General features: G+C 48.6%; 1 protein-coding gene across 1 annotated transcript in view; it reads right to left on the bottom strand.

Moving 5' to 3' along the window:
- The window catches only part of NEDD9 (neural precursor cell expressed, developmentally down-regulated 9), a 177,181-nt gene that overhangs the window by 127,408 nt on the left and 22,556 nt on the right, over window positions 1-27,217 (bottom strand). The window contains exon 2 of the mRNA XM_075314757.1: window positions 469-634. Within this exon, the coding sequence (XP_075170872.1) occupies window positions 469-471 (3 nt within the window). The 5' untranslated portion in view covers window positions 472-634. The remainder of the gene's footprint in view (window positions 1-468; window positions 635-27,217) is intronic.

Here is a 27,217-nt window from a genome sequence, read left to right as displayed (position 1 = left end):
CTGTGCAATACTAAGGAAATCCCAAAAACCTGTACTGTTGGTGGGCCTTGAGGACTGGAGTTGGGGACCTCTGTGTTAGTGGCTTTTGAGGACTCGAGTTGGGGAACACTGCCTTACAAATTTGTGCTCTGGACGGTTAGCCTTCAAGCCAGTCAATTTGTAGTAAAGTTTTACTTAAAAGAAATGTGACATTAGATACAAGCTGAACGAACTACAGGCAAAATGATTAAGAGCGTGGTTTCACAAATGCAGTCAGACCATGTTTTATGTTGAAATGCTGTGGTATTTCAGAGAAGTCATTATATGAAAAGCCAAGTGGCAGAGACCTTAATAAAATTAGAGCAATTAACAACAATGTAACCACAAAGAGATTAAAACTAACTTCCCCCCACTGTGCCCAAATTACTATTCAGAGAAAATGCCTAGCTTTAATTTTACCCTTTCATGCTATATCACTTTGTTGCTTACCATTGTCTAGGGCTTCCTTTGTATATCCTCAATATAATATTCTAACTTGATAGCAATCTCCATATGAAATCCATGCTGGCCTTAACTTGGTGCATTAAATTTTGACTTTCATTTCCTGGATTTTCTTTTTCCATACAGTTTTCTCATGTTTGACATCATTCTAAAACTACATAAAGAAAAGAACATATATCAATAACTTTATGTCAGATATTTTTATATTTAAATGCAATATAAGTTGATAAATGCATAAGTATGTATACCTCTCAAGTATGAAACACGTTATTAGGCTTTTTATGGCTTTATTACAGCAATATGTTCTACGATTAGCTACCTCTGAATTGCTTTCCATATGATTAAATTATCTTCACTATATAGCCACTTCCACATTAGTGGTGGTTTACTTAATCTAACTTCTTTTTCTAGTCATGCAGCTAAGCCTACCTACACAACATTGATGGGTCTAAGGGTACCTTCACACTTTAGCGATGCAGCAGCGATCCGACCAGCGATCTGACCTGGTCAGGATCGCTGCTGCATCGCTACATGGTCGCTGGTGAGCTGTCAAACAGGCAGATCTCACCAGCGACCAGTGAACAGCCCCCAGCCAGCAGCGACGTGCAAGCGACGCTGCGCTTGCACGGAGCCGGCGTCTGGAAGCTGCGGACACTGGTAACTAAGGTAAACATCGGGTATGGTTACCCGATGTTTACATTAGTTACCAGCGCACACCGCTTAGCTGTGTGTGCAGGGAGCAGGGAGCCGCGCACACTGAGCGCTGGCTCCTTGCTCTCCTAGCTACAGTACACATCGGGTTAATTAACCCGATGTGTAATGCAGCTACATGTGCAGAGAGCAGGGAGCCGCGCACACTGCTTAGCGCTGGCTCCTTGCTCTCCTAGCTACAGTACACATCGGGTTAATTAACCCGATGTGTACAGCAGCTACATGTGCAGAGAGCCGGAGCCGGCAGCACAGGCAGCGTGAGAGCTGCGGAGGCTGGTAACTAAGGTAAATATCGGGTAACCACCTTGGTTACCCGATGTTTATCTTAGTTACCAGCCTCCGCAGCTGCCAGACGCCGGCTCCTGCTCCCTGCTCGCTTCATTTGTCGCTCTCTTGCTGTCACACACAGTGATCTGTGTGTCACAGCGGGAGAGCGCCTTTGAAGAAAATGAACCAGGGCTGTGTGTAGCGAGCAGCGATCTCGCAGCAGGGGCCAGATTGCTGCTCAGTGTCACACACAGCGAGATCGCTAATGAGGTCACTGCTGCGTCACAAAAAGCGTGACTCAGCAGCGATCTCGGCAGCGATCTCGCTGTGTGTGAAGCACCCCTAATTCAATACTCCTATCCAGGGGCGTAACTACCACGGTCGCAGCGGTCGCCACTGCGACCGGGCCCGGGAGGTTAGGGGCCCGCCCTGAAGATAAACAGCTGATCGTGTCAGGGAGCGAGAGCTGCATACTTATACTATACGATCTCTTTTACAAGTGGCCGGCTCCGCCCCCTCCAGCCTCCTTACCTGTGACCTCGGGCTGACTGCCTGCCGCGTCATCTACTCTTTTACAGCCAGGGTATGGAGACAGTGACTGGCTGCTGTTTGTGACTGTGGATGCATGTCGGGCCGGCAGTGCAGGAAATGAAGATTCAGGTCAGGACTGGAGGCTGCAGACAGTGGCCGACACAGTTACAAAGTTTGTGACTTGTTTGTGACGCTCAGCTTCTGCTGCCTCCCTCTCCCATTAGCTCTGTAGTAATGGGCAGCCATGTGCTGGACAGGGTCAACAGTAACTATAATGCAGAAAAGTGGATCTGGCCCTTTTTGCATTATATCTTTATTATAACATGTAAAGATTCACCAAGCTGCCAGTGCTTGGAACACTAGAATCTGGGGGGATGGGGGATAAGGGACTGAGGCTGATCTATGAGTTGGTGGGGGTCACAACCCACAGAATCAGTGCCATACAATGAGTGTAAGCAGTGGGCGACGCATTTGGAGCAGTTTGTTGAAGGCAGCCAGGTGCTTTGCACTATATATGGCTAAATGACTGTGCACTGCTGAGTGCTATTACACTGTAACGCTATGTGCACAAGATGGAGATTTGTTTGCAGAAATTTCTGCATCAAGTCTGCATCTACTGGCAGGAGAAATGCTGCAGCAAAAACAAAGGGTTTTGCCACAATTTGGTGCATTATATGTATTTTTGGTTTCGTTTTTTTTTTCCATTACTTTTAATGGGGAAAACGCAGCATAAACACAGAAAGAATTGACATGCTGCAGTTTTTTTTTCTACAACCTAATCTGCAAGGAAAAGATCCTGAACGTGTTCACAATACTTCAGAATTCTCATTTACCATATTTTTCGCTTTGTTAGACGCACTTTTTTCCCCTGAAAACTGGCGGTAAAATGAGGATGCATCTTACAAAACAGATATGGCTTTATGAAGGCGGCGGTGATCGAGCGGGCTCATAAGATGCGCTCAGAGGTGTCGCGTGGACAGCATTGATCTGCGGGCAGGCGGGCTGTGAGGGTGTCTCAGCGGCGGGTGCATTGAGCTGACTGCAGGCTCAATTGAATCGCTCACAGTTCACGCGATGAACTTCAAGAAAATGGCCACAGAAGCAGCGCTTGCGCAGATTGACACAATGGACTTTAAGAAAATGGCCATGGAGTCCTATCTACGCACGCGCCACCTCCGCGGCCATTTTCTTGAAGTCCATCTCGTCAAACGCGGATGATTCAATGGAGCCGGCAGTCAGCTCAATGCACCTGCCGCCGAGTTGCCTCCACAGACTACCCGCCGCCATGACACCCTGTGTTGTGACACCTCCACAGCCCGCCCGCAGATCAATGGCGGCCGCTGCAACAACCTTGAGCGCATCCTGTGACCCTGCTCCACCACCACCGCCCTGGTAAGCCATAGCCGAGGGATTCAAATGCGCCCATGGCTACACCCCGAGCCACAGCATCGCTGACCCTCCTGAGCCGCAACACCCCCTCCTCCAAGCCTGCAGAATCGCGACCCTCCTGTGACCTTCCCAAGCCACTACACCACTGCCGCTCCCCCCTGGTGAGCATTAGGATTAAGACGCACTGGGATTATAAAATGGACCCTCTTCAACATTAAAACTTATTTTTTCCTATTTTCCTCCTCTAAATCTGGGGTGCATCTTATGCCAGAAAAGTATTTTATTTTTCATTTTATAAGGATTTCCTGCAGCAGCATTTACTGAACTGTACACTGACAAGCTGCAGAATTTATGCTAAACTGTGAACTGTATATATATATATATATATATATATATATATATATATATATACACCTGTCCTCATGGGTGTAACTACCGCGGTCGCAGCGGTCGCGATTGCGACCAGGCCTCGGAGGTCAGCGGCCCGCGGCCGCCCGGCAGATCTGCAGCCAGCTCCTTTCTGTGAGAGGAGCTGCGCTGTTCTGCACCAGACCACGCGGCGGCTGCTATATGACCCAGTCGCCGCTGCTGACACCGGGCACCCCCTGTCTGGTGTCAGCAGTGGCGTCACCGCGCTCCCGTCTCTCACCGCGCTCCCGTCTCTCACCGCGCTCTGCTTTGATATTGCATAGAGTGGCCGGCGCCGCTCTATGTATCATCAGTCTTCCCCTGTGTCTGCGCGGTGACATCCCTCCTGTGCGACTGCTGTGTGTGGTGAGAGCACAGAGCACAGGAGGACGCCGACCGGAGCCACGGGGGAACGATGACAGAAGTGAGGACGGACAGCGGTGAAACAAGTAGAGGTGAGGACAGAACTGCAGTGGAAGGAGGAGAGGTGAGTACTTGTTTTTTTTAATTTTTTTTTTTATAAATCAGTGAGTACACGGGGAGGCTGGCTGCAGGACACATGGAGTCCTTGGGGAGGCACTGGCTGCAGGACATATGGAGTCCTTGGGGGGGCCCTGGCTGCAGGACACATGGAGGCCCTGGGAGGTGCTGGTTGCAGGACACATGGAGTCCTTGCGGGGGAAATTGGTTGCAGGACACATGGAGTCCTGGGGGGGGGGGGGCGTGAGGCTGGCTGCATGACTCATGGAGGCCTGGTAAGGGGCTTGCTGCATGACACATGGAGACCCTGGGGGGGCTGGCTGCATGACACATGGAGGTCTCTGGGGCTGCATGATACATGGAGGTCTATGGGGCTGCATAATAAACATGAAGGACACCTTATACATGGACTATATAAGTGCATTGTACATGGAGAAGTATGGGGCTGCATAATACAATATGAAGGTTTATGGGGCTGCATTGTAATACATATAGAACTATGGGGGCTACATTATAATATATGGAGGCTACTTTATATATGGAGGACTATGGGGGTGCATTATAAAACATGGAGGACTGTGGTGCAGTATAATACATGGAGAACTATGGGGTGAATTATAATACATGGAGGACTATGGGAAATGCATTATAATACATGGAGGACTATGGAAGGGTATTCTAATATATGGAGGGTTATGTGGGACCCTTTATACTATATGGAAGGCTATGTGGGGGCCATTATAGTTTTTGAAGAACTATATACGAGGGGGGACAAAGATACAAACATGGGATGGGAACGTTTTATGCTGAGGAAAAAAGGCTCTTTCCCTCAGCACCCAGATTTCCCATGCTCTGATATGGGAAAGCTGGGTGCTGAGGGAATGATGTATAGCAGAGCATGGGAAAGCTGGGTGCCGAGGACAAGATGGATATCAGAACATGGGAAAGCTGTGTGCTGAGGGTAAGAGCCAAGTGTCAGCATCATAATCCTGTACCCCGAGTGTCAGTGTCATTATCCCGTACCCTAAGTGTCGGTGCACGTACAGGGGGGGCCCCGGTACAAATTTTGCACCAGGGCCCATCAAATTCTAGTTACGCCACTGCTCCTATCTAATTCTAGTAAACATGATCATGTATAGAGGCATTATCTTTTGGAAGCAGACATAACATAGGTCAGAACATAATACTGTAGCTTTGAATTCTTCAGTTCTGAACAAATAAAGGGAGCACATCAGTTTGAAAATGCTGTGTAATCTATGGACGGCATATTCTAGTGCACTATTGCCTCATTCATCAAAGTGATTATTCCAGGATTCTAAAGTAAAAAATAAACCTTGTAAAAAAAAAAAATCACAAAAGTTTTGCACAACATGGCTCAAAAATGTAGCAACATTTGTTGTTTTCACACCAGTTTCAGCCAAAACAGGTGGAGCTGAGGCGTGATGGTGGCAATGCCCAATCATCTATTCTATAATAATCTGCAACATGCCTTACGCCACAGATTTTGCTGCAATCCCTGACTGAAGAAAGGTTTATAGGGAGGCTCACACCACTTTTAGATGCGCCTCATTGATTACGAGGCTTTTGGCTCTTAAGAAATTAGATGCCCGTGACTTCAGCACACCCCCTTGTGAAGACTGGCCTTGATGAATTGGGGCCAATATGTTTCAACACAGCCGAGAGACGCTGTGCAAGATTTGTATGAGGGCCCTCATTAACCCCATCGCTTATCATGAAAAACCTAATTATTTCTCTACAACCACATTTCAATCACTGTTTCCCCAAAAGTAAAATTATAGTTATTGTGGCGCCACTGAGACTTCAGTCGCCACAGGGTACTGCACCATACCAGAGGTGCAGTATTCATTTATGGAGATACGGAGGAGGTCATCGCTGTTAAAACCACCACAATCCACCAAAACACACAGTTACATGCCCTCTCACTTGGACTGGGCTAAGGTAGAGACATTGGAGGGTGGCCATCACTAATGTAGTGGACCCTCTGCTCACTAGTTCAGAAACCCGGGGGGAGGAGATAAACACTGGAGAGCAAGACACACAAACACTTACAAATAGTCTAGTCCAGGACAGGAAAGGAGTGAGACGCAGGAGGACACGATCGCTGAGGGGAGAGCTGATAGCTCCCTCAAGGCCAGCACCCACCTCAGAGTGCAGAGCCCTAGGCTGGTGGACATGTGACGCCCTGGCAAAACCAGGTAGTCACACAATAGGCCCCCGCACAACACCATCCCTCACCTAGGTCACATACAGCCGACCTGAAATCCTTGCCACCCCCCTCAGGGCAAGACAGGCACACCAGTGGGTGGGACCAGGCATTAGGAAACATCCACCTAGGGGTCTAGACATCCCGGGGCGGGAAAACAAACAGATTAAGTTGTAGTTCAAGTTGAGAGGAGTGGAGGCTGGAGCTAGGTGTAGCTCCAGTGGAGGAGAAGTTCAAGTTGAACGGTACCAGGGTCGGAGCCCTGGTACCTTGGCTAGGTTGCAGATGGTGGTCTCCGTCAGCAGGAGACGGGAAGAAGGCTCGGAAGATCCGAGGAGGATTGGAGCAGGGTTGGAGTCCGCCGGTACCAAAGTCCCAAAAGCAGACAACCACCCACAGATAGGGATAGGGCAACCGCCAGGGCCCATAGATCCCACGGGTCAGTGTCAGCGGGCACGGCTTCTCAGGCACACAGAAAGCCAGGAGCGGACTCCCGTGTTCCATACCGGGAAGTCCAAACACACAACCACAATCAGTGCAGAGGAAGAGACGGTGACCACCAGCCAGGGTGGAGGACCAGAGTACAGCGGCCGGCCACCAGCACCTTGGTTTACCAAAAGACTCGTGTGATTCATTTACTTGTGAGTAACCAAACATCCCCTGGCACGTCCGGACGCGCGGGCCCCTGCCATTGCCATAGCCTGCACAGAGACACTGGGCCCCGGGGCTACCATCCCTACCCACATAGGGGTTAACATGCGGCTGCCATTACATCTCCCCCGGGTATCCCACAACAGGAGCGGTGGTGACCCACTTCACCACACACCATGGGTGGCATCACGAACTGAATACGGTCAAGGCTGTACAACTACATTCCCCCCTTTTTCATTCACGTTTCCGCGTGACTCCCGGGTCCGGAGGATCCCTCGAGCCACACAGCGGGTCCGGATCCGAGCAGCATCGGCTGCTGGCATGGGGGCGGCACACCCTGAAACTTGGCGTCACGAACAGGATTCAAACCGATCCACCTACCTGCTGGAAGTGCGCCTTGAATTGGACAGTCAGCGGTGATCCGTTGAAACGTTTTCAGAAGTCGCCATTTTTTACGCAATTTTTAGGCGCGAAAAACTACAGCTCAGCATCTTCTTCCCCGAGAAAGGGCGCGAAGCTGAAGCCCCGCCCCCTGGGAACACAGCTGGAAGGAAACAACACCCCAAGGCCGAAAACTAAACTAACCAGCCGCATGAAGGAGTGCTTGGAAAAGGCCGAGGGAGAGAAGCGGGAAGATGTCTGCGCCTAATCCCGATGGTGGAGCCGCGCCGACCGCTGGAGTGGCGGCACCCCGCGGCGGAGTGGGGATTCCCGCGGAGGAACACGAATTAGATTGCTTACCAATGGGAACCGCTGCCTGGCTGGAGCGGGAGCTAGCGAGATTCTGTGGCCGGGTGCGATCGCAGTCGCTGCAGCAGGTGCTGGCGTGGAAAGCGGAGGTCCAGAGAATGGTGGCCGTGGTGTGGGCCCGTGAGAGCCGAGCCGCCCAAACAGTGCTGCGTCGGGAGAGAGGTACACAGACCATCCTGACTTTGTTGACCTGCCTGGAGCCGGAGCCTGTTCCCTACGTGGTGGGATAGTTTCAGCCGGCACAGCTCCCTGGCGCAGCAGCGTCACCCGCTATACCACCTCCGTTCCCGATAGAAGTTCAGAGTTCCGGGATGAATTGCAGCTGGTCCAGGGGTGCTGAATCCAGGGTGCCGAGTGAGCCATACGGACCCATGCAGCAGTTGAAGCAAATCCCCGGCTACCCCAAGTGTGAGTCCCCGTTGGGACTGTTAACCCTTTAAAATTCCCTTTTAAAATTTTTAAAAATGGACCATGGCCGTGAGCTGGCAGGCCAACGCAAAAACTGTTGGGCCTTGTAAATAGTCCCTGACCAACCTTCTCACCCTGCTGCAGTCTCTGGAGAGGCTGATTGGAGGAAGAGCCTGCGGTAATGTCGGCCGAGGCCCAGTCACCACCAAAACCGGTGACTAACCTCCGGGTCAGGGGTCCCCTTGATGTGGGGCCCTTGAAAAAGACTGCCGGGTAAGGAACTTTTTACCCGGCCCGTAAGGGCAACACTGGGACCTGTCCTGGACTTGGGCATGGGGTGCGCACCATTGCTTAGCGGTGGCACCAAGGGGCAGGTTGTTTTGGGTGGGGGTGAGGTGAGAAGGACCCGGTCTGTCCCGTACCGGTTTTGCATGAGTAACGTTTAAGAAAAGTGCCTCCCGTAAGGGAAGAATAACAAAATGTACCACTGTTATTATACTTGTAAGATGTTTCTTTTTTCTATTTCAGTTCCTGTTAAATAAATGTTGATGGTCGGACAGCCCGCGGACGTTCTGTATTAAACCAAGGGGGAATGTGATGCCTGGCAAAACCAGGTATTCACACAATAGGCCCCCGCACAACACCATCCCTCACCTAGGTCACATACAGCCGAGCTGAAGTCCTAGTCACCCCCCCTCAGGGCAAGACAGGCACACCAGTGGGCGGGACCAGGGGATTAGGAAATGCCCACCTTGGGGTTCTAGACATCCCGGGGCGGGAAAACAAACAGATTAAGTTGTAGTTCAAGTTGAGAGGAGTGGAGGCTGGAGCTAGGTGTAGTTCCAGTGGAGGAGAAGTTCAAGTTGAACGGTACCAGGGTCGGAGCCCTGGTACCTTGGCTAGGTGGCAGATGGTGGTCTCCGTCAGCAGGAGACGGGAAGAAGGCTCGGAAGATCCGAGTAGGATTGGAGCAGGGTTGGAGCCTGCTGGTACCGACACCGGAGACCCGACCGGAAACCGTGCACAGAGGGGGTACTCGGACCCTGAAGCCAGGACCGGAACCAACGGCCTAGATAATCAACCGATTGAGGGCAGGATTACAGGTCCTGTCCCAACCAAAGTCCCAAAAGCAGACAACCACCCACAGATAGGGATAGGGCAACCGCTAGGGCCCATAGATCCCATGGGTCAGCGTCAGCGGGCACGATTCCTCAGGAACACAGAAAGCCGGGAGCGGACTCCCCTGTTCCATACCGGGAAGTCCAAACACACAACCACAACCAGTGCAGGGGAAGACACGGCGACCCAGGTGGGGGACCAGACTACAACCGGCCGCGGTGGCTGGCCACCAGCACCTTGGTTTACCAAAAGACTCGTGTGATTCATTTACTTGTGAGTAACCAAACATCCCCTGGTACATCCGGATGCGCGGGCCCTGCCATCGCCATACCCTGCACAGAGACACTGGGCCCCGGGGCAACCATCCCTACCCACAGAGGGGTTAACATCCAGCTGCCATTACATCTCCCCCGGGTATCCCACAACAGCAGCGGTGGTGACCCACTTCACCACACACCGTGGGTGGTGTCACGAACCGAATACGGTCAAGGCTGTACAACTACGTTGCCCCCTTTTTCATTTGGTGTGTCCGCGTGACTCCCGGGTCCGGAGGATCCCTCGAGCCCACAGCGGGTCCGGATTCGAGCAGCATCGGTTGCTGGCATGGGGGCGGCAGAGGCATTGCAAGTCCCACCAGCAGAATCTGCCGGGCAGAGGATTTCAAGTCTTTTGGCCCACACACAGCGCCAGGGGCAAATCAGCACATAGAGCCAGGAGCCAGGAGTCGTGACCATAGGGCGGCTCCATCTACAGCCTTGCACTGCCTGCTATACAGGACGGAGAACTGAACAAATCCCAAGGACTCGGGTCCCAGCGTAGCTTCAAGCCGCAAGGACTCACACAACATGGCGCAGGGAGGAAGGACTCTCTGAACGACACACCTTGTTCTGACCTCCAAACTATCTGGGATCAGCTGGGGCCCATGACGGCAGAGTCCGGCAGTCCAAAGGCGGTGACATCTCAGTGAGTAAAGAACTTAAACTGCACCCGCTGTGTCGTCTGGTCCTTCCCGCGTCCTGCGCTCCTTCGTTGGAGTGGACTACTACTCCCCACATCCTCCCTGGGGCCTAGCTCTACTTGTGGAGAGTTGCAACACCCGAGCTGCATCACCATCTGCCCCAGAAGAGAGAGACTTTTTGCAGCGGTGGCTGATAATTGGCCTCATTCAACAGGTGGCGTCACGAATAACCACCCCCATAATATCCATCTCCTCATCTTTTATTGACACCGACGGGGTCACAGAACCGGGCCAGGCCGCTGTGACATCCCCAAACCGGTCCGGTGATGAGTAACCCAAAAATCCAAGACCCCGTGGGTGCGTCATTATAGTTTCCTCTGATGTGGATGCCGTTCCAGTCATGTTGACACTGGCTCTCCTGGGGCCCTCATGGCATTATTGTAAATGAAAGGTTCATTTTCATAGCTCATTATTAGTAATGTTTTGCAAAAGGGGTTGTCCACTTCTTGGACATTCACTTGTCAATCACTATGTTTCTGCCAAGTAAAATAATAAAAGTTATACTCTCCTCCAGTGCAGGCGCCCTTCCAGCACTGTTGATACTGGCTCTCCCTGGCTCGCATGACATGTCACGCAATCCCTGCAGCCATTCAGTGGCTGCTTCATTCTCCCCTCCTTCACATTTTTTTTTCCATTTTTTTAGAAGCATAAAGCCTTACCTCCTAACTTTTGAAGAAAAGAAAGAGGGACAAAGTATGTGGTGTGCATTGGACCTGTTGATATGTTATTACTGCACATGTTGAAAGGGAACCTGTCAGTAGGAACAACCCTTGTAAGTTCTCTATATGGGCATCCATGGTCATAGAAAGTTAAATAAAATGATACCCTTATATGTGCAATCCAATGACTGGTTCCATAGAAATCCATTTTTGCCAATATGTAAATAAGCTGGTAAGATCTATAGGCTGGTCACAGATCTCCTGGATCTCCACCTCCAGATCTTATTTTAAATAAAAAGTGGGTATCAGTGTCAGACAGTGTCAGACATGTAGATGAGGAGAGCAGACTGTCGGTCTTTATATGTCTACTATTAAAGCCCTGTTTAATTTAAAATAAGCTCTGGAGGCAGACTCTTGGGACTTTATGTCTCTCCCAAAGATCTTCATAGCTTATTTACATAATCAGAAAAACGTGGATTTCTTTGGAATAAGACATCAGATCGCAAATATCAGAGTATTATTTTATTCAACATGTTTCAACTTTTTGCCCTTTTCTGTTGACCATGACAGTTTTCACTAAATAATTTTGGTACACCTTAAAGGGGTTGTCAACTACTTTGACATTGATTGCCTATCCTTAGGATAGTTCATCAATGTCTGATTGGCCATAGTCTGACACCCCACACCACCGCTGACCAGCTGTTTTCGGTCCTGGCGGCGGTAGCAGGCAGCCGGAAATGCTCAGTTCCAGACCTGCTCTGTCTTCTGATAGCGGCTGCTGATTACAATGGAAGGCGGATGTGCAGTAACCGGCCATGGCTGTTACCAGAAGATGGAACAGCTCCGGAACTTACCATTTCCAGCTGTCTGCTGTCACCACCGGGACCGTCAACAGCTGATCAGCGGGGTGCGGCGTGTCGAACCCTGGCCGACAAGACATTGATGACCTATCCTAAGGATAGACCATCAGTGTCAAACTAGTGCACAACCACTTTAAGGCCCAATCCATATTACCTGTCAGTTGACAAACGATGATGGCCGTCATCTCAGCTGACTCTACCATAAACAGGAGCTGAGCTGACATTAGTCTTATGTGTATGAGGGCCTTTCTAGGGGGCTTTGGCTTAGGACGCATATGGAAAGCTGATCTTGATCAATGTTTCACACTAGTAAAGCCTCATTTAATTTAAATAAGCTTTAGAGGCAAACTCTAGGAACTCTATATCCTGCCCATAGAGTTTAACAGCTCATTCACATATTAAGAAAAATGTGGCTTTTTCTTAAATAAGACATCAGATAGTAAATATCAGGGTACAATTTTATTAAACTTTCTAAAATCTACATGATCTTATAGACGCTTAGGAGGTTTGATCTTACTGGCAGATTAATTTGAGCACTTATGGTTAGAAACAAAATATGGTCCTACTTCATGTTCAAAAGTCTCCAATGCACATTATACATTATTTATCTTATACAATTATTACTTATTAATACTACTTATTAAATGTTTAGAAATCTGCTCTTAGATATGTTTTATCTTATGAGGAAATAAATAAGAAATGTATGATTACAAAGTTTGTCACTTTAAATCCATAATAATTGGTCATATTTTAGTGTCATTTTTGGTGTAAGTGAAAATATAACAATCCGAAGGATTTTTTTTATTTCTTAAACTAAAGTGCCAGCACAATCCCTCTGATAATCAAATATTATGAGGGTAATCAGGACGTAGAAATAAAGCATTTGTTCTTCACTGTGTAAGTACTTTATAAACCGGAACTGTAGAATAGGACACTGAGCCATTGTTAGCCCAAAGTGATAGAGGGGAATGGAAGGGAAGTGAATTGGAGACAATCTTACATAGGAAATGACGGGCTTATCTTTTCTTTGAGAAGTCTTTATCAGCTCTCAGAATAATGTAAATATGAATAGCATGGCGGTATTGTGCAGACGGACTTTCTCTAGTATTGTTAGGGTACCTTCACACTTAGCGATGCAGCAGCGATCCGACCAGCGATCTGACCTGGTCAGGATCGCTGCTGCATCGCTACATGGTCGCTGGTGAGCTGTCAAACAGGCAGATCTCACCAGCGACCAGTGAACAGCCCCCAGCCAGCAGCGACGTGCAAGCGACGCTGCGCTTGCACGGAGCTGCCCTCTGGAAGCTGCGGAGACTGGTAACTAAGGTAAACATCGGGTATGGTTACCCGATGTTTACATTAGTTACCAGCGCACAGCTGTGTGTGCAGGGAGCCGCGCACACTGAGCGCTGGCTCCTTGCTCTCCTACCATAGCTACAGTACACATCGGGTTAATTAACCCGATGTGTAATGCAGCTACATGTTCAGAGAGCAGGGAGCCGCGCACACTGCTTAGCGCTGGCTCCTTGCTCTCCTAGCTGCTGTACACATCGGGTTAATTAACCCGATGTGTACAGCAAGCTACATGTGCAGAGAGCCGGAGCCGGCAGCACAGGCAGCGTGAGAGCTGCAGAGGCTCGTAACTAAGGTAAATATCGGGTAACCACCTTGGTTACCCGATGTTTATCTTGGATACAGCTTACCTCAGCTGTCAGATGCCGGCTCCTGCTCGCTTAATTTGTCGCTCTCTCGCTGTTACACACAGCGATCTGTGTGTCACAGCGGGAGAGCGGCTTTGAAGAAAACGAACCAGGGCTGTGTGTAACGAGCAGCGATCTCGCAGCAGGGGCCAGATCGCTGCTCATTGTCACACACAGCGAGATCGCTAATGAGGTCACTGCTGCGTCACAAAAAGCGTGACTCAGCAGCGATCTCGGCAGCGAGCTCGCTGTGTGTGAAGCACCCCTTAGTTTGCACCACCTGATAGACACTACCCATAGACATACCGTAGTATGGTAAAATAATGATAAATAAATTAAGCTGCCATTTCCTACAGTAAGTACTATCTAGAGTTATACCTACAAAGCAGTACATTTTATTCCTTTTAATGCCATTGGTATACTATATTCTTTAAGATTTAAACTCGTCATAATGTTAATCCCTTTACACACATTGACCTACATGGAAATTACAGTATCATGTAGTCCCAAGATCTGTGTCTGAATAATTTCAAATATTGTCCCTGATTCATCAAAGTTTTTACGCCAGAACATTAGTGTAAAAACTTCAAAAAGTCTTTTTTTTACCATTTTTGTAATCCACAGAACAGGTACAATGGGCTTCTGACATATAAACAAATGCCTATTATAAAGAATACCTTTATTAGTAATAATATTAAAAAAAGAACCACATTGTAATTTCTATTGAAACACACACTCTTAGCAACGCCGTCTTGGTGCTCAGGCTCAGCGCTCTTGGAGGTCCGCAGTCTACTCATTATTACCTGCTGTCAGGCCGTCCTCCACGTTTCGCACAGCTTCACTCACTCTCCCTGAGGTGTCTGATCAGATCGACCAACGGCGCTGGGCTTCACAGGATCACGGTAAAGAGGATCAGTATAGCGCAGAGATTAGGGACATGTCTTCTCACATTGCACGCTGGCCACGCTTCCATTAGGGCTATTCCAGTCCAAGAAGGAACCTCTAGGGACTGTGGGGTTCTAATCTCTAGTCTGTACAGAAACTAACTAGGTCAGTTGCAGTATTTTCAGTGTTTTACCTATTTATCCCGCTTGAAGTGACTGCACAATCATAACATTGCCCTTATGGATCAACTAAGAGGCAGCCCAATTGTCGTTAAAGAGAACTACCAAGTTTTTGCTATGTTATCTGAGACCAGCATGATGTAGGGACACAGACCCTTATTCCATTGATGTGTCACTTACAAGGCTGCACATCTAAAGCTATGTGCGCATGTGTCCATTTTTCATGCATTTTGGCAGCGTTTTAAACTGCAGCGTAAATGCATGCGTTGTGTGTCCTCAGCAAAGTGTATGAGAAGTCGGCAAATTCCATGCGCACGTTGCTTTTTGAAACGCAGCGTTTTGGATGCCAAATATTTTACAAAATCGATGCGTTTAAAAAAGCAGCATGTCACTTCTTTTGTGAGTTTTGGTTGCATTTTCCACCCATTGAAATCAATGAGGTGTGTCAAAACACAACCAAAATGTTTAGCTGTGCGTTTGCACTGCATTTTTGTTGCGTTCTGCATGCTTTTTTGACAGACAAAACACAGGTCTTTCGGTCTCTCTCTGTCAGTGTCGGTCTCTCTCTGTCAGTGTCGGTCTCTCTCTGTCAATGTCGGTCTCTCTCTCTCTCTCTGTCGGTCTCTCTCTCTATCGATTGGTCAGTCGTTCTCTCTCTCTCTCTGTTGGTCGGTCTCTCCCTCTCTCTTTCATACTGACCGATCACTGGCGCAGCGCCGCATGGCTGTCACAAAGCTCCGGCGGCTTTTCCTGCTTTTGAAAATGCCATTCGCTCATTATTCCATCTCATATTCACTGCTTTCCCCGCCCACCGGTGCCTATGATTGGTTGCATTCAGACGAGCCCCCACGCTGAGTGATAGCTGTCTCACTGCAACCAATTACAGCCGCCGGTGGTCGGGTCGATATTGTGCAGTAAAATAAATAAATAAGTAATTAAAAAATAACCCGATGTGCGATCCCCCCAATTTTGATACCAGCCAAGGTAAAGCCACACAGCTGAAGGCTGGTATTTTTAGGATGGGGAGACCCACATTATGGGGTGCCCCCAGCCTAAATATATCAGCCACCAGCCGCCCAGAATTGACGCATCCATTAGATGTGACAGTCCCGGGACTCTACCCGTATCATCCCAAATTGCCCTGGTGCAGTGGCAAAGAGAGTGATAAGGAGTTAATGGCAGCCCATAGCTACCACTAAGTCCTAGGTTAATCATGGCACGCGTCTATGAGACACCCCCCATGATTAACCTGTAAGTTAAAGTAAATAAACACATACACCCAAAAATCCTTTATTTGGAATAAAAGACGAAAAAACCCACCATCTTTCACCACTTTATTAATCCCCAAACAGCCCAGCAGGTCCGACGTAATCCACACGAAGGTCCCACAACGCTTTCAGCTCTGCTACATCAGAAGCTGACAGCGAGCGGCCACAGACCATGACTGCTGTCTGTCAGCTCCACACAGCAACTGAAGTGAGCTGCACAATCAGCGATGACGTCACTCAGGTTACCAGCGCCCACCGCTGGATCCTCCAACTGTGACAGCAAGTCACCCGAGTGACTTAAGTGATCAGCAGTCTCGGGTGGAGGACTCCAGCTGGCCGCGGGTAACCTGAGTGACGGCACCACTGATCGTGCGGCTCACTTCAGTCACTCAGATGATTTGCGGTCACCGGTGAGTCCTTCACCGGTGACTGCAAATCAGGCTGTGGCACACCGACAAAGCCGCGCGATGACACTGAAGTTGGGTAAAGTTCATCCGAGTTCATTCTGATCGCGCGGCTCTGTCTCGCAGCCAGCCATGCTCTATGGGGATGCAGCAGATCTGAGTGGGAATGAACTGTCAAAAATGCATCCAAAATGCATTCAAAATGCATTCAAAATGCATCTAAAATGCATGCGTTTTGGATGCATTTTTTTTGTCAAATGCAGTTGTCAAAACGCTGCAGTTTATTTGTCAAGCCAGAATGCAGCGTACGCATGTAGCCTAACAGTTCTCTGAATTCAAAGCTCTGTGTAACCCAGCTCACAATAATTGGCAGATCTTTGTATACACTGTGCATAGGCAGAAAGCTGCCAATCAGTGATGGGGCAGGGTCATACTGAGCTCAAGAATATGGAGGACTACATGGCAGCAGGTTTACTAGTCCTCTAGTGATAATGTCCTGCTGATAAAACTCTGCTTTTACTTGACACTGTACCAAACAGCCTTTTAAGTGAAACATTACTTGAATCAGTCTCTGGCCCTGCATCATGCTGCTCTCAGACTAAATAGCAAAAACCTTGCTGACAGATTCCCTTTAAGTACTAGATGTTACAATACAACTGTGTTTTTCTAAACCTGATGTATACTATCGTGGCTCTGTTATGTGCTTGAGGCCTAGAAGTGGGAAATATGTTACTGAAGGTTTTTAGGCCATACTGCTTTATAATACTCTAGAACAGAATGTTCTGTCAGTTCTGGACATTGTTATACACAGCTGTCATTTTCAATAGCTACATTCTTAAAACATCTAAATTGGAGTGCCCAGTGTCAGGCAGCAGCCACCAAAGCAAATAGGGTGATGGGATGCATTAGAAGAGGTCTGGGGGCACGAGATGAAAACATCATTCTCCCTCTGTACAAATCACTAGTCAGACCACACTTGGAGTATTGTGTGCAATTTTGGGCGCCGGTGCTGAAGAAAGACATTACTGAACTTGAAAGGGTTCAGAGGCGGGCTACTAAAATAATAAATGGAATGGGTGCATTACAATACACGGAAAGGTTATCAAAATTAGGTCTATTTACTCTAGAAAAGAGAAGACTTAGGGGAGACCTAATAAATATGTACAAATATATCAGAGGGCCATATAGAGATCTCTCCCATGATCTGTTTGTACCAAGGACTATGACAAGAACAAGGGGGCATTCTTTTCGATTGGAGGAAAGAAAATTCCTACATCAGCATAGAAGAGGGTTCTTCACGGTAAGAGCAGTGAGGCTCTGGAACTCTCTTCCTGAGGAAGTGGTGATGGCCAACTATCTGAATGAATTTAAGAGAGGAATGGATGCATTTCTTGTTAGCAAAAGTATAGAAGGTTATAAATAGCATAATCTTACAGGTAGATAGAAGAGCGACCAAGATTATTAGAGGAATGGGTGGGCTGCAATACCAAGACAGGTTATTAAACTTGGGGTTAGTTAGTTAGGAAAAACAAAGGCTTAGGGGGATCTAATCACAATGTATAAATATATGAGGGGACAGTACAGAGACCTTTCCAAAGATCTCTTTACACCTAGGCCTGCGACTGGAACACGGGGGCATCCGCTACGTCTTGAGGAAAGAATGTTTAATCATAATCACAGATGAGGACTCTTTACTGTACGAGCAGTGAGACTATGGAGCTCTCTGCCGTATGATGTTGTATTGAGGGATTCACAAGTAAAATTTAAGCAGAGCCTGATCGCATTAATTGAAAAATATAATATTACCAGTTATGTATATTGGATTTTATGACAGGGTGTTGATCCAGGGAACTAGTCTGATTGCCGTATGTGGAGTCAGGAAGGAATTTTTTTCCCCATTGGAGCTTATTTGACACATTGGGGTTTTTTTGCCTTCCTCTGGATCAACATGTTAGGCTACGGGTTGAACTAGATGGACTTAGAGTCTCCCTTCAACCTTAAAAACTATGAAACTATGAAACTATGGTGGTTTCTGCAAGTTAAATGTCCATATTCATGTAAAAACATGTTTATACAATAGTGATACCAAATATTTTACTGGGGGAATTTACAGTTTATGAAAAACACTGGTATTTTAAACCAGATTACTGTAAGGCTTATCTTTCACAACACAAAATGTTGGCCAAAGAAAGAATTAGGCTCTGTGCGCACTAGAAAAAGGATTTTTCTTAAGAAATTTCTTAAGAAATTTCTTGCCAGTGAAGGATTAGCGCACCTGCGTTAAAAAAACGCACTAATAATGCACCAAATAATACATGCGTTTTGAATATATAGATATATAGATAGATAATGGATAGATAATAGATAGATAAATAGATAGATACATCGATGGATAGATAGAGGCCTTCTTCTTCTCGGATGAACCCCCCATCCTTGGTCGGGGTCAAAGCGCTCCACAAGACCACGGTACCGTGGCCCTCTGACTCGGAAGGTAGCTTTTCTCAAATGTTCCTTCTCTCTTTGGGTACGGGCAGCACTCTCCCGTCGTCGCTGATCTTGGGTCATCATTTCCAGGTGCAACTTGTGCTGTTGTCTTTCCTAGTAGGGGGCGTCAGCATCCGGCCTTGCCTTCCACACTGGTATCTCTCGTAGGTGAACTCCTGCGGCCCCAGCAGCCGCAGGGATGCCGTGCGGTGGCGGAGCTGGCAGCTCCTCAGGTTCCGCCTCCACCATGATAGACAAAGAGACCGACTGTTCCGCAGCCGGGGGTGCATAGTCCGGGTGCTCCATATCAGGGTACGGTGATGCGGCCGAGTCTCATCGGGCCGGTGTTGGGGTAACCGCTGTTGTGGCCTGGTTGGATGGTAGACTCAGGTGCTCTGCAATCTGCGACTCATAAACGGGGACTGGAGGTTCTGCTGCCGGTGCTGGGGTTGGTAGCTTGGCGTCCCCCGAGGACGAAGCTGACAATGGTGGAGCGCTTGCAGCGGACAGGGGCTGACTGGACCCCACAGCCGTATAGGCTGGGTCAACCGGGGCTGGGTAGCTGCTTATCCGCACCTCGCGTGGGACTTCAATCTCACGGGCTCGCACCGCTATCGCCAGGCTCCTCATCTCTTTCCTCCAATGATCCAGAATAAAGAGGAACTGCGTCCGCATCCTCCTGCAGAGTTGCTCGGTTTCCTGTTCTATCCAGGCCGCGGTCCCAGGAGCAACGCGCTCTGGTGACCAGTCTCGTGCTGCCGCCATCTTGCCTCTGCGGTGCCCAGAAACGTTATCGCAGAGTCCTGGTGTCCCTGCTGCACTTTCGCTGCTATATGACATCACGCCCCCTCAGTTTTCGCCAGCCACTCACTTCTGCGCTGGGGCACTCTGGGAACTTCCGGTTCCGACCAAACTCTCAGGACGAAGGGCGGGGCTTCAGCTTTGCACGCTTTTGGTCTGGAAGATGGCGGAAAATGGCGGGAACGGGACACCGACACCGCAGCTTCGCATTTCAAGGCGCATGTCACCCAGCTTAGTGGGCCCAGTCCGTATCCTGTTCGTGATGCCAGAAATTTGAGGTGTGCCACCGCTGCAGCGGTCGAACCATTCGAATCCGGGGGTGGTGCTTACTAGTGGCTCGAGGGTCTCCGGACCCAGGGGCTAGGGGCCACACTAAAATGGAAAAGGGGCTTTTTACAGGGGATAGGTATAGTTTGTGACGCCACTCGTGGTGTACAGTAATTGGGAGTACCGCCGCTGCCGTTGAGAGTACCCGGGGTGATGGAGTGGGGCAGAAAGTTGATGTTACCCTCCACGGGTAGGGGAAGGCCCCAGGACTCTGGATGGTGATATGGGGTGCGTTGCAGGAGGAGTGCAGGCTTGATGGTTGCAGGGGTTAATTAGGTACTCACTCAGCAATAAAGCAGACGCTGACAATAGGGTAAACCAAGTCTCTGACTGCCTCTGTCTCTTGAGGGGAGCTCGTCCGGGTCCCGTCTCCTGCAGCTCTGCCTGGTGGTCCGTGACCTGCCTCCTGGCACAAAATTTAGAGTTTCCTTTGTGGCCCGTCAGCTTGGAGCTTTCCGGGCCCCGCTCCCACTATGGCTAAGTGAAGGAGCCTGCTCTTAGGAGCTCACACTTGGGATTTCAGTGGGCTGCTTGTTTGGAAAGCCCTATCCCCCTCATTGCGCTAGTGCCCCCGATCTCTGAGCTTCATGGGAACAGTCCATAAAAGCCCTGTCCTCCGCAGGTTAATTGCTGGGTCGCCTGACGCTTCTCCCCGACCTAGGGTCCGTGTACCCCGTCGTGTCTTCGGTCCCGGACCTGTGATTAGGCCCAGGCTGCTGACCGTTCTCCAAGACAGGTCCCAGGCACCTAGCCTCAATCCCCTGTGACCGGGGGTCCGACTCCCCTAGGTCAAGACCACCGTCTGCGACCTAGTGTGCTTCTCCCCTGGGAGCTACAACTCCCAGCTTCCTCAGAGCTCCTCACAGCTCGAGGGCTACCACTGAACTTACTTGACACCTCCCACCTCCCTGCCTGACCCCTAGGTGGGTGGCCCTATTCCAGCTTAAGCAGCCCACTGGTGTGGCTCGAAGAGATATCGAGCAGCATCTTCCAAGGGATCACCCGGGCCGTAATATGGAGCCAGGGGAGGTAGTCACTTACACGCGGCACTGGAGCGAGCGGGGCTGGTATGCCCTAGATGTTAAACGGCTCGCCATGGTGAATGAGCAAGTTGTGCCAGCTGCTGCTGTTGACTACCAGCCTCCCAGTGAGCGGTACAGAGAAGAGTGTTGAACAATGTTTAAATAATAGTAGTTTAACGATGCCATACAACTGTTAGGTATCGGTGCTTTCGTTTATTGTTTTTCACAGTTTGTTGTTTTTCAAATAGAAAATGCTAGTAAATGAGTGCCTAATTAACCAGTTTTAATGGAAAAAGTGAAAGTCACCTGATTAACAAGAAGATTGCTAAAATGTGTACACCCGGTAAATGAACTTCATTAGTTATATATTTAGTAAACATGCACCATGGTCACAGGACTGGCGTGACCAACACGAACTTGTGTTTTGTATATAGTTGCACCTCCTGTGCCCACCAGAGTCGTCTAAAACAACGCCCGGGACCTTAACCTGGTCACAAACCCACCATAGGTATGCAGCGGGTCAGGTTGTTTGGGTGGCGAGTTAACGCTATCCGGGACATTGGGACTGGACTGTCGTGGGTAGAGGCTGCAACGGAGCAGGTTTAGTCTCCGCTACCAATGAAACCAGCAGCGTCCCACCGTTGAGGAAATGAACTCTTTACAATGTTTAGTAACATTTAAGTGACAAGCAACCCTAATGTGGGATGAAAATGTGAATAAAAATGTTAACCTTTTTCTTACCTTTTCCTACAGTTTAAAAAAAATAAAATAAAAAAAAAATAAACCTCTGATGTCCTGTAGCTCGGGGACGAGCTACGTTTAAAGGGAACCAAACATCAGGATTTTCATGTATAAGGTGCAGCCAGTGTATTACTGGCACTATCAGGCACAGGCTGTACATACCATTAGGGTGCAGCTCGGGTGTTTAGTCAGTGAAATACAACTTTATAAAGTTTGAAAATTCGTGCACTTTTTGATTGACTTGTGTACCTCTCTCCTAATGTCCTGGCGGGTTATGCACGTGTATCCCCGCCTTTTCCCCCGCCTGTTCCTCCCTCTCACTGGCCGTATGTAAATTTCTCTCTTCAGAAACATGGCGCCGGAGTTGGCACCTGCGCATTAGCTGCAGGTAATCGCATCCTCTCATCAGCTGTTCTGCAGTCCTGTTGTGACCACGCGCGCTCCCGCGGTCACAACGGGATCTGAAGAAGCGAGAGCGTATGCGCCGCCCTCTCATGCAAAATACTAAGTACTGCAGGCTTCAGAAACATGGCGCCAGAGATAAGCGCTATGCACAGGTGCCAACTCTGGCGCCATGTTTCTGAAGAGAGAAATTTACATACGGCCAGTGAGAGGGAGGAACAGGCGGCGGGGGGGCGGGGATAAACGTCCATAACATGCCCGGACATTAGCAGCGAGGTGCACACGTCAATCAAAAAGTGCACGAATTTTTTAAACTTTATAAAGTTGGATTTCACTGACTAAACACCCGAGCTGCACCCTAATGGTATGTACAGCCTGTGCCTTGTGCCATCACCGGGCAGGGGCCAGGGCACAACGGGGTACTTGGACCCTAGGTCAGGAAGAAGCTTCAGGCGTCCTGACAATTTACCCGACGAGGACGGAGCCTTCAAGATCCGTTCTCCACCCGCTCCAAAATCGGGATACTAGCGCAACGAGGGGAATAGGACTTTCCCACTACACAGTCCAGAAAATCCCAAGCATGACCCCTGAGAGCAAGCTCACCCAGTTAGCCACACTGGTGAGCGGGACCCGATTAGTTTCAGGCTAAAGGGACCAAATAGAAGACTAGGTGCCAAGGTAAAGGTCTCAGACTAACAAGCAACACCAACGGGCACGGGATCCAGGCGTGCTCCCTCCAAGTGGCAGCGGTGTCCAGAACTTTGGTTTACCTCAGTTGTCGGTGTCAGCGTTATTGGATTGAGTGAGTACATAAGTGACCCTTACCGTCCCAATGGCCCCTCCCCATCACCATCACCGAGTCCCGGGACATCCCCCTACCCATGGAGGGGTTAAACACCTGGCTGCCCAATGCCATTGCTACAGGGTACTCCCAATCACAGCAGTGGTACTCCATCTTACCACGCACCACGGGTGGCGTCACAAACTTTCCACACCATCCCCTGTAAATACTCCCCCCTTTATTCCGAGTGGCCACGCGCTCCCGACCCTCGGGTCCGGAGACCCCTCGAGCCACCGCGGAACCGAGCAGCCTGGCTGCTGACGCGGGGGCGGCACACTGGCATCTGAGTAGAAGTGTAGGTGCCTGATATTTATCCAGCCACAGGCCAATCTATCTAGTCTGTGAAGTGTCACTTTCATCTCATGAGTCCATACATTTTTAGAAAAATTTGCTGATTTCTGTGCGATAGAACTCTAACTCTAACTTGTTTAAAAACAAGCAGGAAAATGTTTTACGCCACAGAAAAAACTAGCTGCCATCTCATGTCTGTATACTCTCTACTCTCTTTTGCTTCCTTGCGTGGCCAGGAACTGTGGTATGTTCAGACCATGTTCCTGCACAGTCTGACACAGCCCTAAGGGCTCGTGCGCACACTGCGTCCTGACCAGTGCAGAAAAAAGCGCACACTCTGGCAGACTTGACACTGTGTTTTGACAAAAAGAATGCATCCAAAACACATGTATTTTGGATGTATTCTGCATGTATTTTACATGCGTTTTGGATGCATTTTTGTCAGTGCGGTCCCCCGGCAATTCAGCTCTGCTACATGCCCGCTGACAGCAGACACAGACAGAGCCGGGCGATGAGAATGAAGTCGGATGAACTTCACCCGACTTCATTGTCATCCCGCGGCTCTGTCTCTGTGTGCTGTGATGAACTCAGATGAACCTCCGAGGTCAGTGCCAGGACACAGGAGTTTGCAGAAGTGACGTCAGAGCTTCACCTGAGTTCACTGACATCGCGCGGCTCTCTCTCTGTGTCGCAGCCTGATTTGCGGTCACAGGTGAAGGACTCACCTGTGACTGCAAATCCCTTGAGTGACTGAAGTGAGCCGCGCGATCAGCGGTGCGGTCACTCAGGTGACCCACGGTCAGCTGGAGTCCTCCACCTGAGAGCTGTGGCCACAGGTCACCTGAGTAACGTCACCACTGATTGCGCAGCTCACTTCAGTTGCTACGTGAAGCTGACAGGGAGTGGTTGTGGTCTTTGGCCGCTCGCTGTCAGCTTCATGTAGCAGAGCTGAAAGCATTGTGGGACCTCATGTGGATTACATCAGACCTGGAGGGGTATTTGGGGATTAATAAAGTGGTAAAAGAGGGGTTTTTTTGTCTTTTATTGCAAAGAAAATATTTTTTGGATGCATGTGTTTATTTTCTTTAACTTACAGGTTAATCATGAAAGGTATCTCGAGGAGACGCCTGCCATGATTAACCTAGGACTTAGTGGCAGCTATGGGCTGCTGCCATTAACTCCTTATTACTCCAATTGCCACCGCACCAGGGCAATTCGAGATGAGTCGGGTAGGGTCCCGGGACTGTCGCATCTAATGGATGCGGCAATTCCGGGCGGTTGCTGGCTGATATTCTTAGCTCCCCATCCTGAGAATACCAGCCTTCAGCCATGTGGCTTTACCCTGGCTGGTATCAAAATTGGGGGGGACCTCATGTTGTGTTTTTTTAATTATTTATTTATTTATTTTACTGCACGATATAGACCCGCCCACCGGCGGCTGTGATTGGTTGCAATGAGACAGCTGTCACTCAGCGTGGGGGCATGTCTGACTCCAACCAATCATAGGCGTAGGTGGGCGGGGGAAGAAGGGAATACGGGATGGAATAATGAGCCTCATTTTCAAAAGAGGAGAAGCCGCCACAGTGTGAACGCCGTGCAATGCCGTGCCGGTGATCAGGGATCGGTGAGTATCTGGGAGGGGGTAAGAGGGAGAGACTGACATCGACAGAAAGAGGGAGAGACCGAAAGACCTGCGTTTGTTATGTCAAATAAACACGCGGATCGCAAGAAAAATGCACTGCTTAGCATTTTGGTAGCGTTTTTCATCAACTCTTTAATTTCAATGGGTGTAGAACGCTGCCAAAACGGACAAAAGAATTGACATGCTGCTTTTTTAAATGCAGACATGTTGTCAAATTTTTGACAATCAAAACGCTGCATTTAAAAAACTATCATGCGCATGGATTTTGCATGATTCTCTTAGACTTTGCTGGGGAAGCAGAACGCAAAAAAAACGCAACCTGCGCACGAGCCCTTACACAGTACATAGCAGGGGACAGCTATAAGATTATCTCAGCACAAAAACATTTGTTTTAACACATCCAATTGTGGAACTTATTTTATTTTTATTCCAAGATCTATTGATTAAAATTTACTTTGTTTGTGGAACAACCCCTTTAAGGTTTTTGCATGATAAATTATGTGATTTCAAATATCTGACAAACATGTTATTCATAGGAAAAAAGACAATTTTTCATTCTATCAATTTCTTACACAAATTGTAGAAGTTGTAAGTGACTAGAAGTAGACAGTTAATGTTTAGCGTTCCCTTTCACTAAGTACCATATTTTTCTGACTATAACACACATTTTCAGCAACATAACATCTTAGGCTACTTTCACACATCAGTTTTCTGCATTCAGGCACAATCCTTTTTTTTCCTGATGCAAAGGATCCGGCAAAAACGGATGCAAACCGTATCCACCGGATCCGGTTTTTAACGGATCCGTTATGCCGGATGCGTACAAAACCGGATCCGGTGGATACGGTTTGCATCCGTTTTTGCATCCGGTTTGTCCTTTTTTTTGAAGGATCAGCTTTTTTAATTAATTTGGTGCATGCGCAGTTTACAAAAACGGATCCGGTAGCCGCATCCATTTTTTACCGCATTGCGCCGGATCCGGCGTCCATAGGCTTTCATTGTAAAACACGCCGTATCGCGCCGGATCCGGCGCAATGCGGTTTTTTTTGCCGGACAAAAAAACGTTGCAAGATACGTTGCCTCCGGCCGCCGCTTTGATAAATTTTGCCGCATCCGGAAAAAACCGGATGCAACGCAAAGCCATCAGGTACAATCCGGTTACAATGCAAGTCTATGGGGATAAACCGGATGCGGTACCGGATCCGATTTACCCGTTTTTTTCCGGATTGTACCTGATGGCAAAAACCTGATGTGTGAAAGTAGCCTTACTAAAAATTATGTGCGTCTTAGGCCCCTTTCACACATCAGTTTTTTGCCATCAGTCGCAATCAGTCAAAATGTGAAAAAAACGGATCCAGCACTGGATCCGTTTTTTTCTCATTGACTTGTATTAGTGATGGATTGCGATGGATGGCCTGACATTGCATCTGTTGTACGACAAATCCGGCAAAAAATCTCTTTGCGGCCAGAGGAACGTTTATTGTCTTCGTCGAAAAAACGGACGGCACTGGATCCGTCGCCATCCGTCATCTTTTAGAATGGAAGGCTATGGGCGCAGGATCCATCCCATGATGGAATCCAGTAACGTATTCTGCTTTTCTTTAATCAGAGCATGGTCAGATGGGGTAAAAGAGTGTCTGGCTGAACAAATTCTCTCTCTCTCTCTCTCTCTCTCTCCCCCTTTCTCCCCCTCTCTCCCCCTCTCTCTCCCTCCCTCTCTCTCCCTCTCTCTCCCTCCGGATTCATATATAGGTTTTTACTAGCAAACAACCTTTCACATAAAAAAAAAAATTGGTACATTGGTGAAATTGTGAAAGAGACTTATAGTCCGCTGTAAGGTCAATAGTGTGAGACCTTCCAGACTGCTTTCTTAAATCATCAGCCAAAGAATTCATAAGCGCTTTGCTCCTATAGCTCGTATAACTAAGCTGCTGCATATTTCTCTCGAACTGTGTAATTAATGCTGAGCAAAAGAAACTGAGCTAATGCTATTAGGAGGTTAGAGAAAGCTTGTGTCCACATGAGGGTTCGTACAAAGAATCTAAGGTGCACAGGCTGAAGAAATATAAAACTATCCCACCTCAATAAAAAGATTATTTACAATTAGGCTATGTGCACACGTAGCGTTCTCTCCCTGCAGAAATTTCTGCAGTGATTTGAACAGCACACGTGCGATTCAAATTGCTGCAGAAAGAGTCTGTAATGAAAAAAAAAAAAGTCGATTTCATGCGCTCTGAGTGCAGCCCCTCCCATAGATAGAGTGGGGGATGCATGC

This window comes from Anomaloglossus baeobatrachus, chromosome 6 (assembly GCF_048569485.1).
Source record: "Anomaloglossus baeobatrachus isolate aAnoBae1 chromosome 6, aAnoBae1.hap1, whole genome shotgun sequence".
Taxonomy (NCBI): Eukaryota; Metazoa; Chordata; class Amphibia; order Anura; family Aromobatidae; genus Anomaloglossus; species Anomaloglossus baeobatrachus.
The sequence above is the reverse complement of the archived record's forward strand: the minus strand, read 5'-3'. Positions and strand labels throughout refer to the sequence as shown.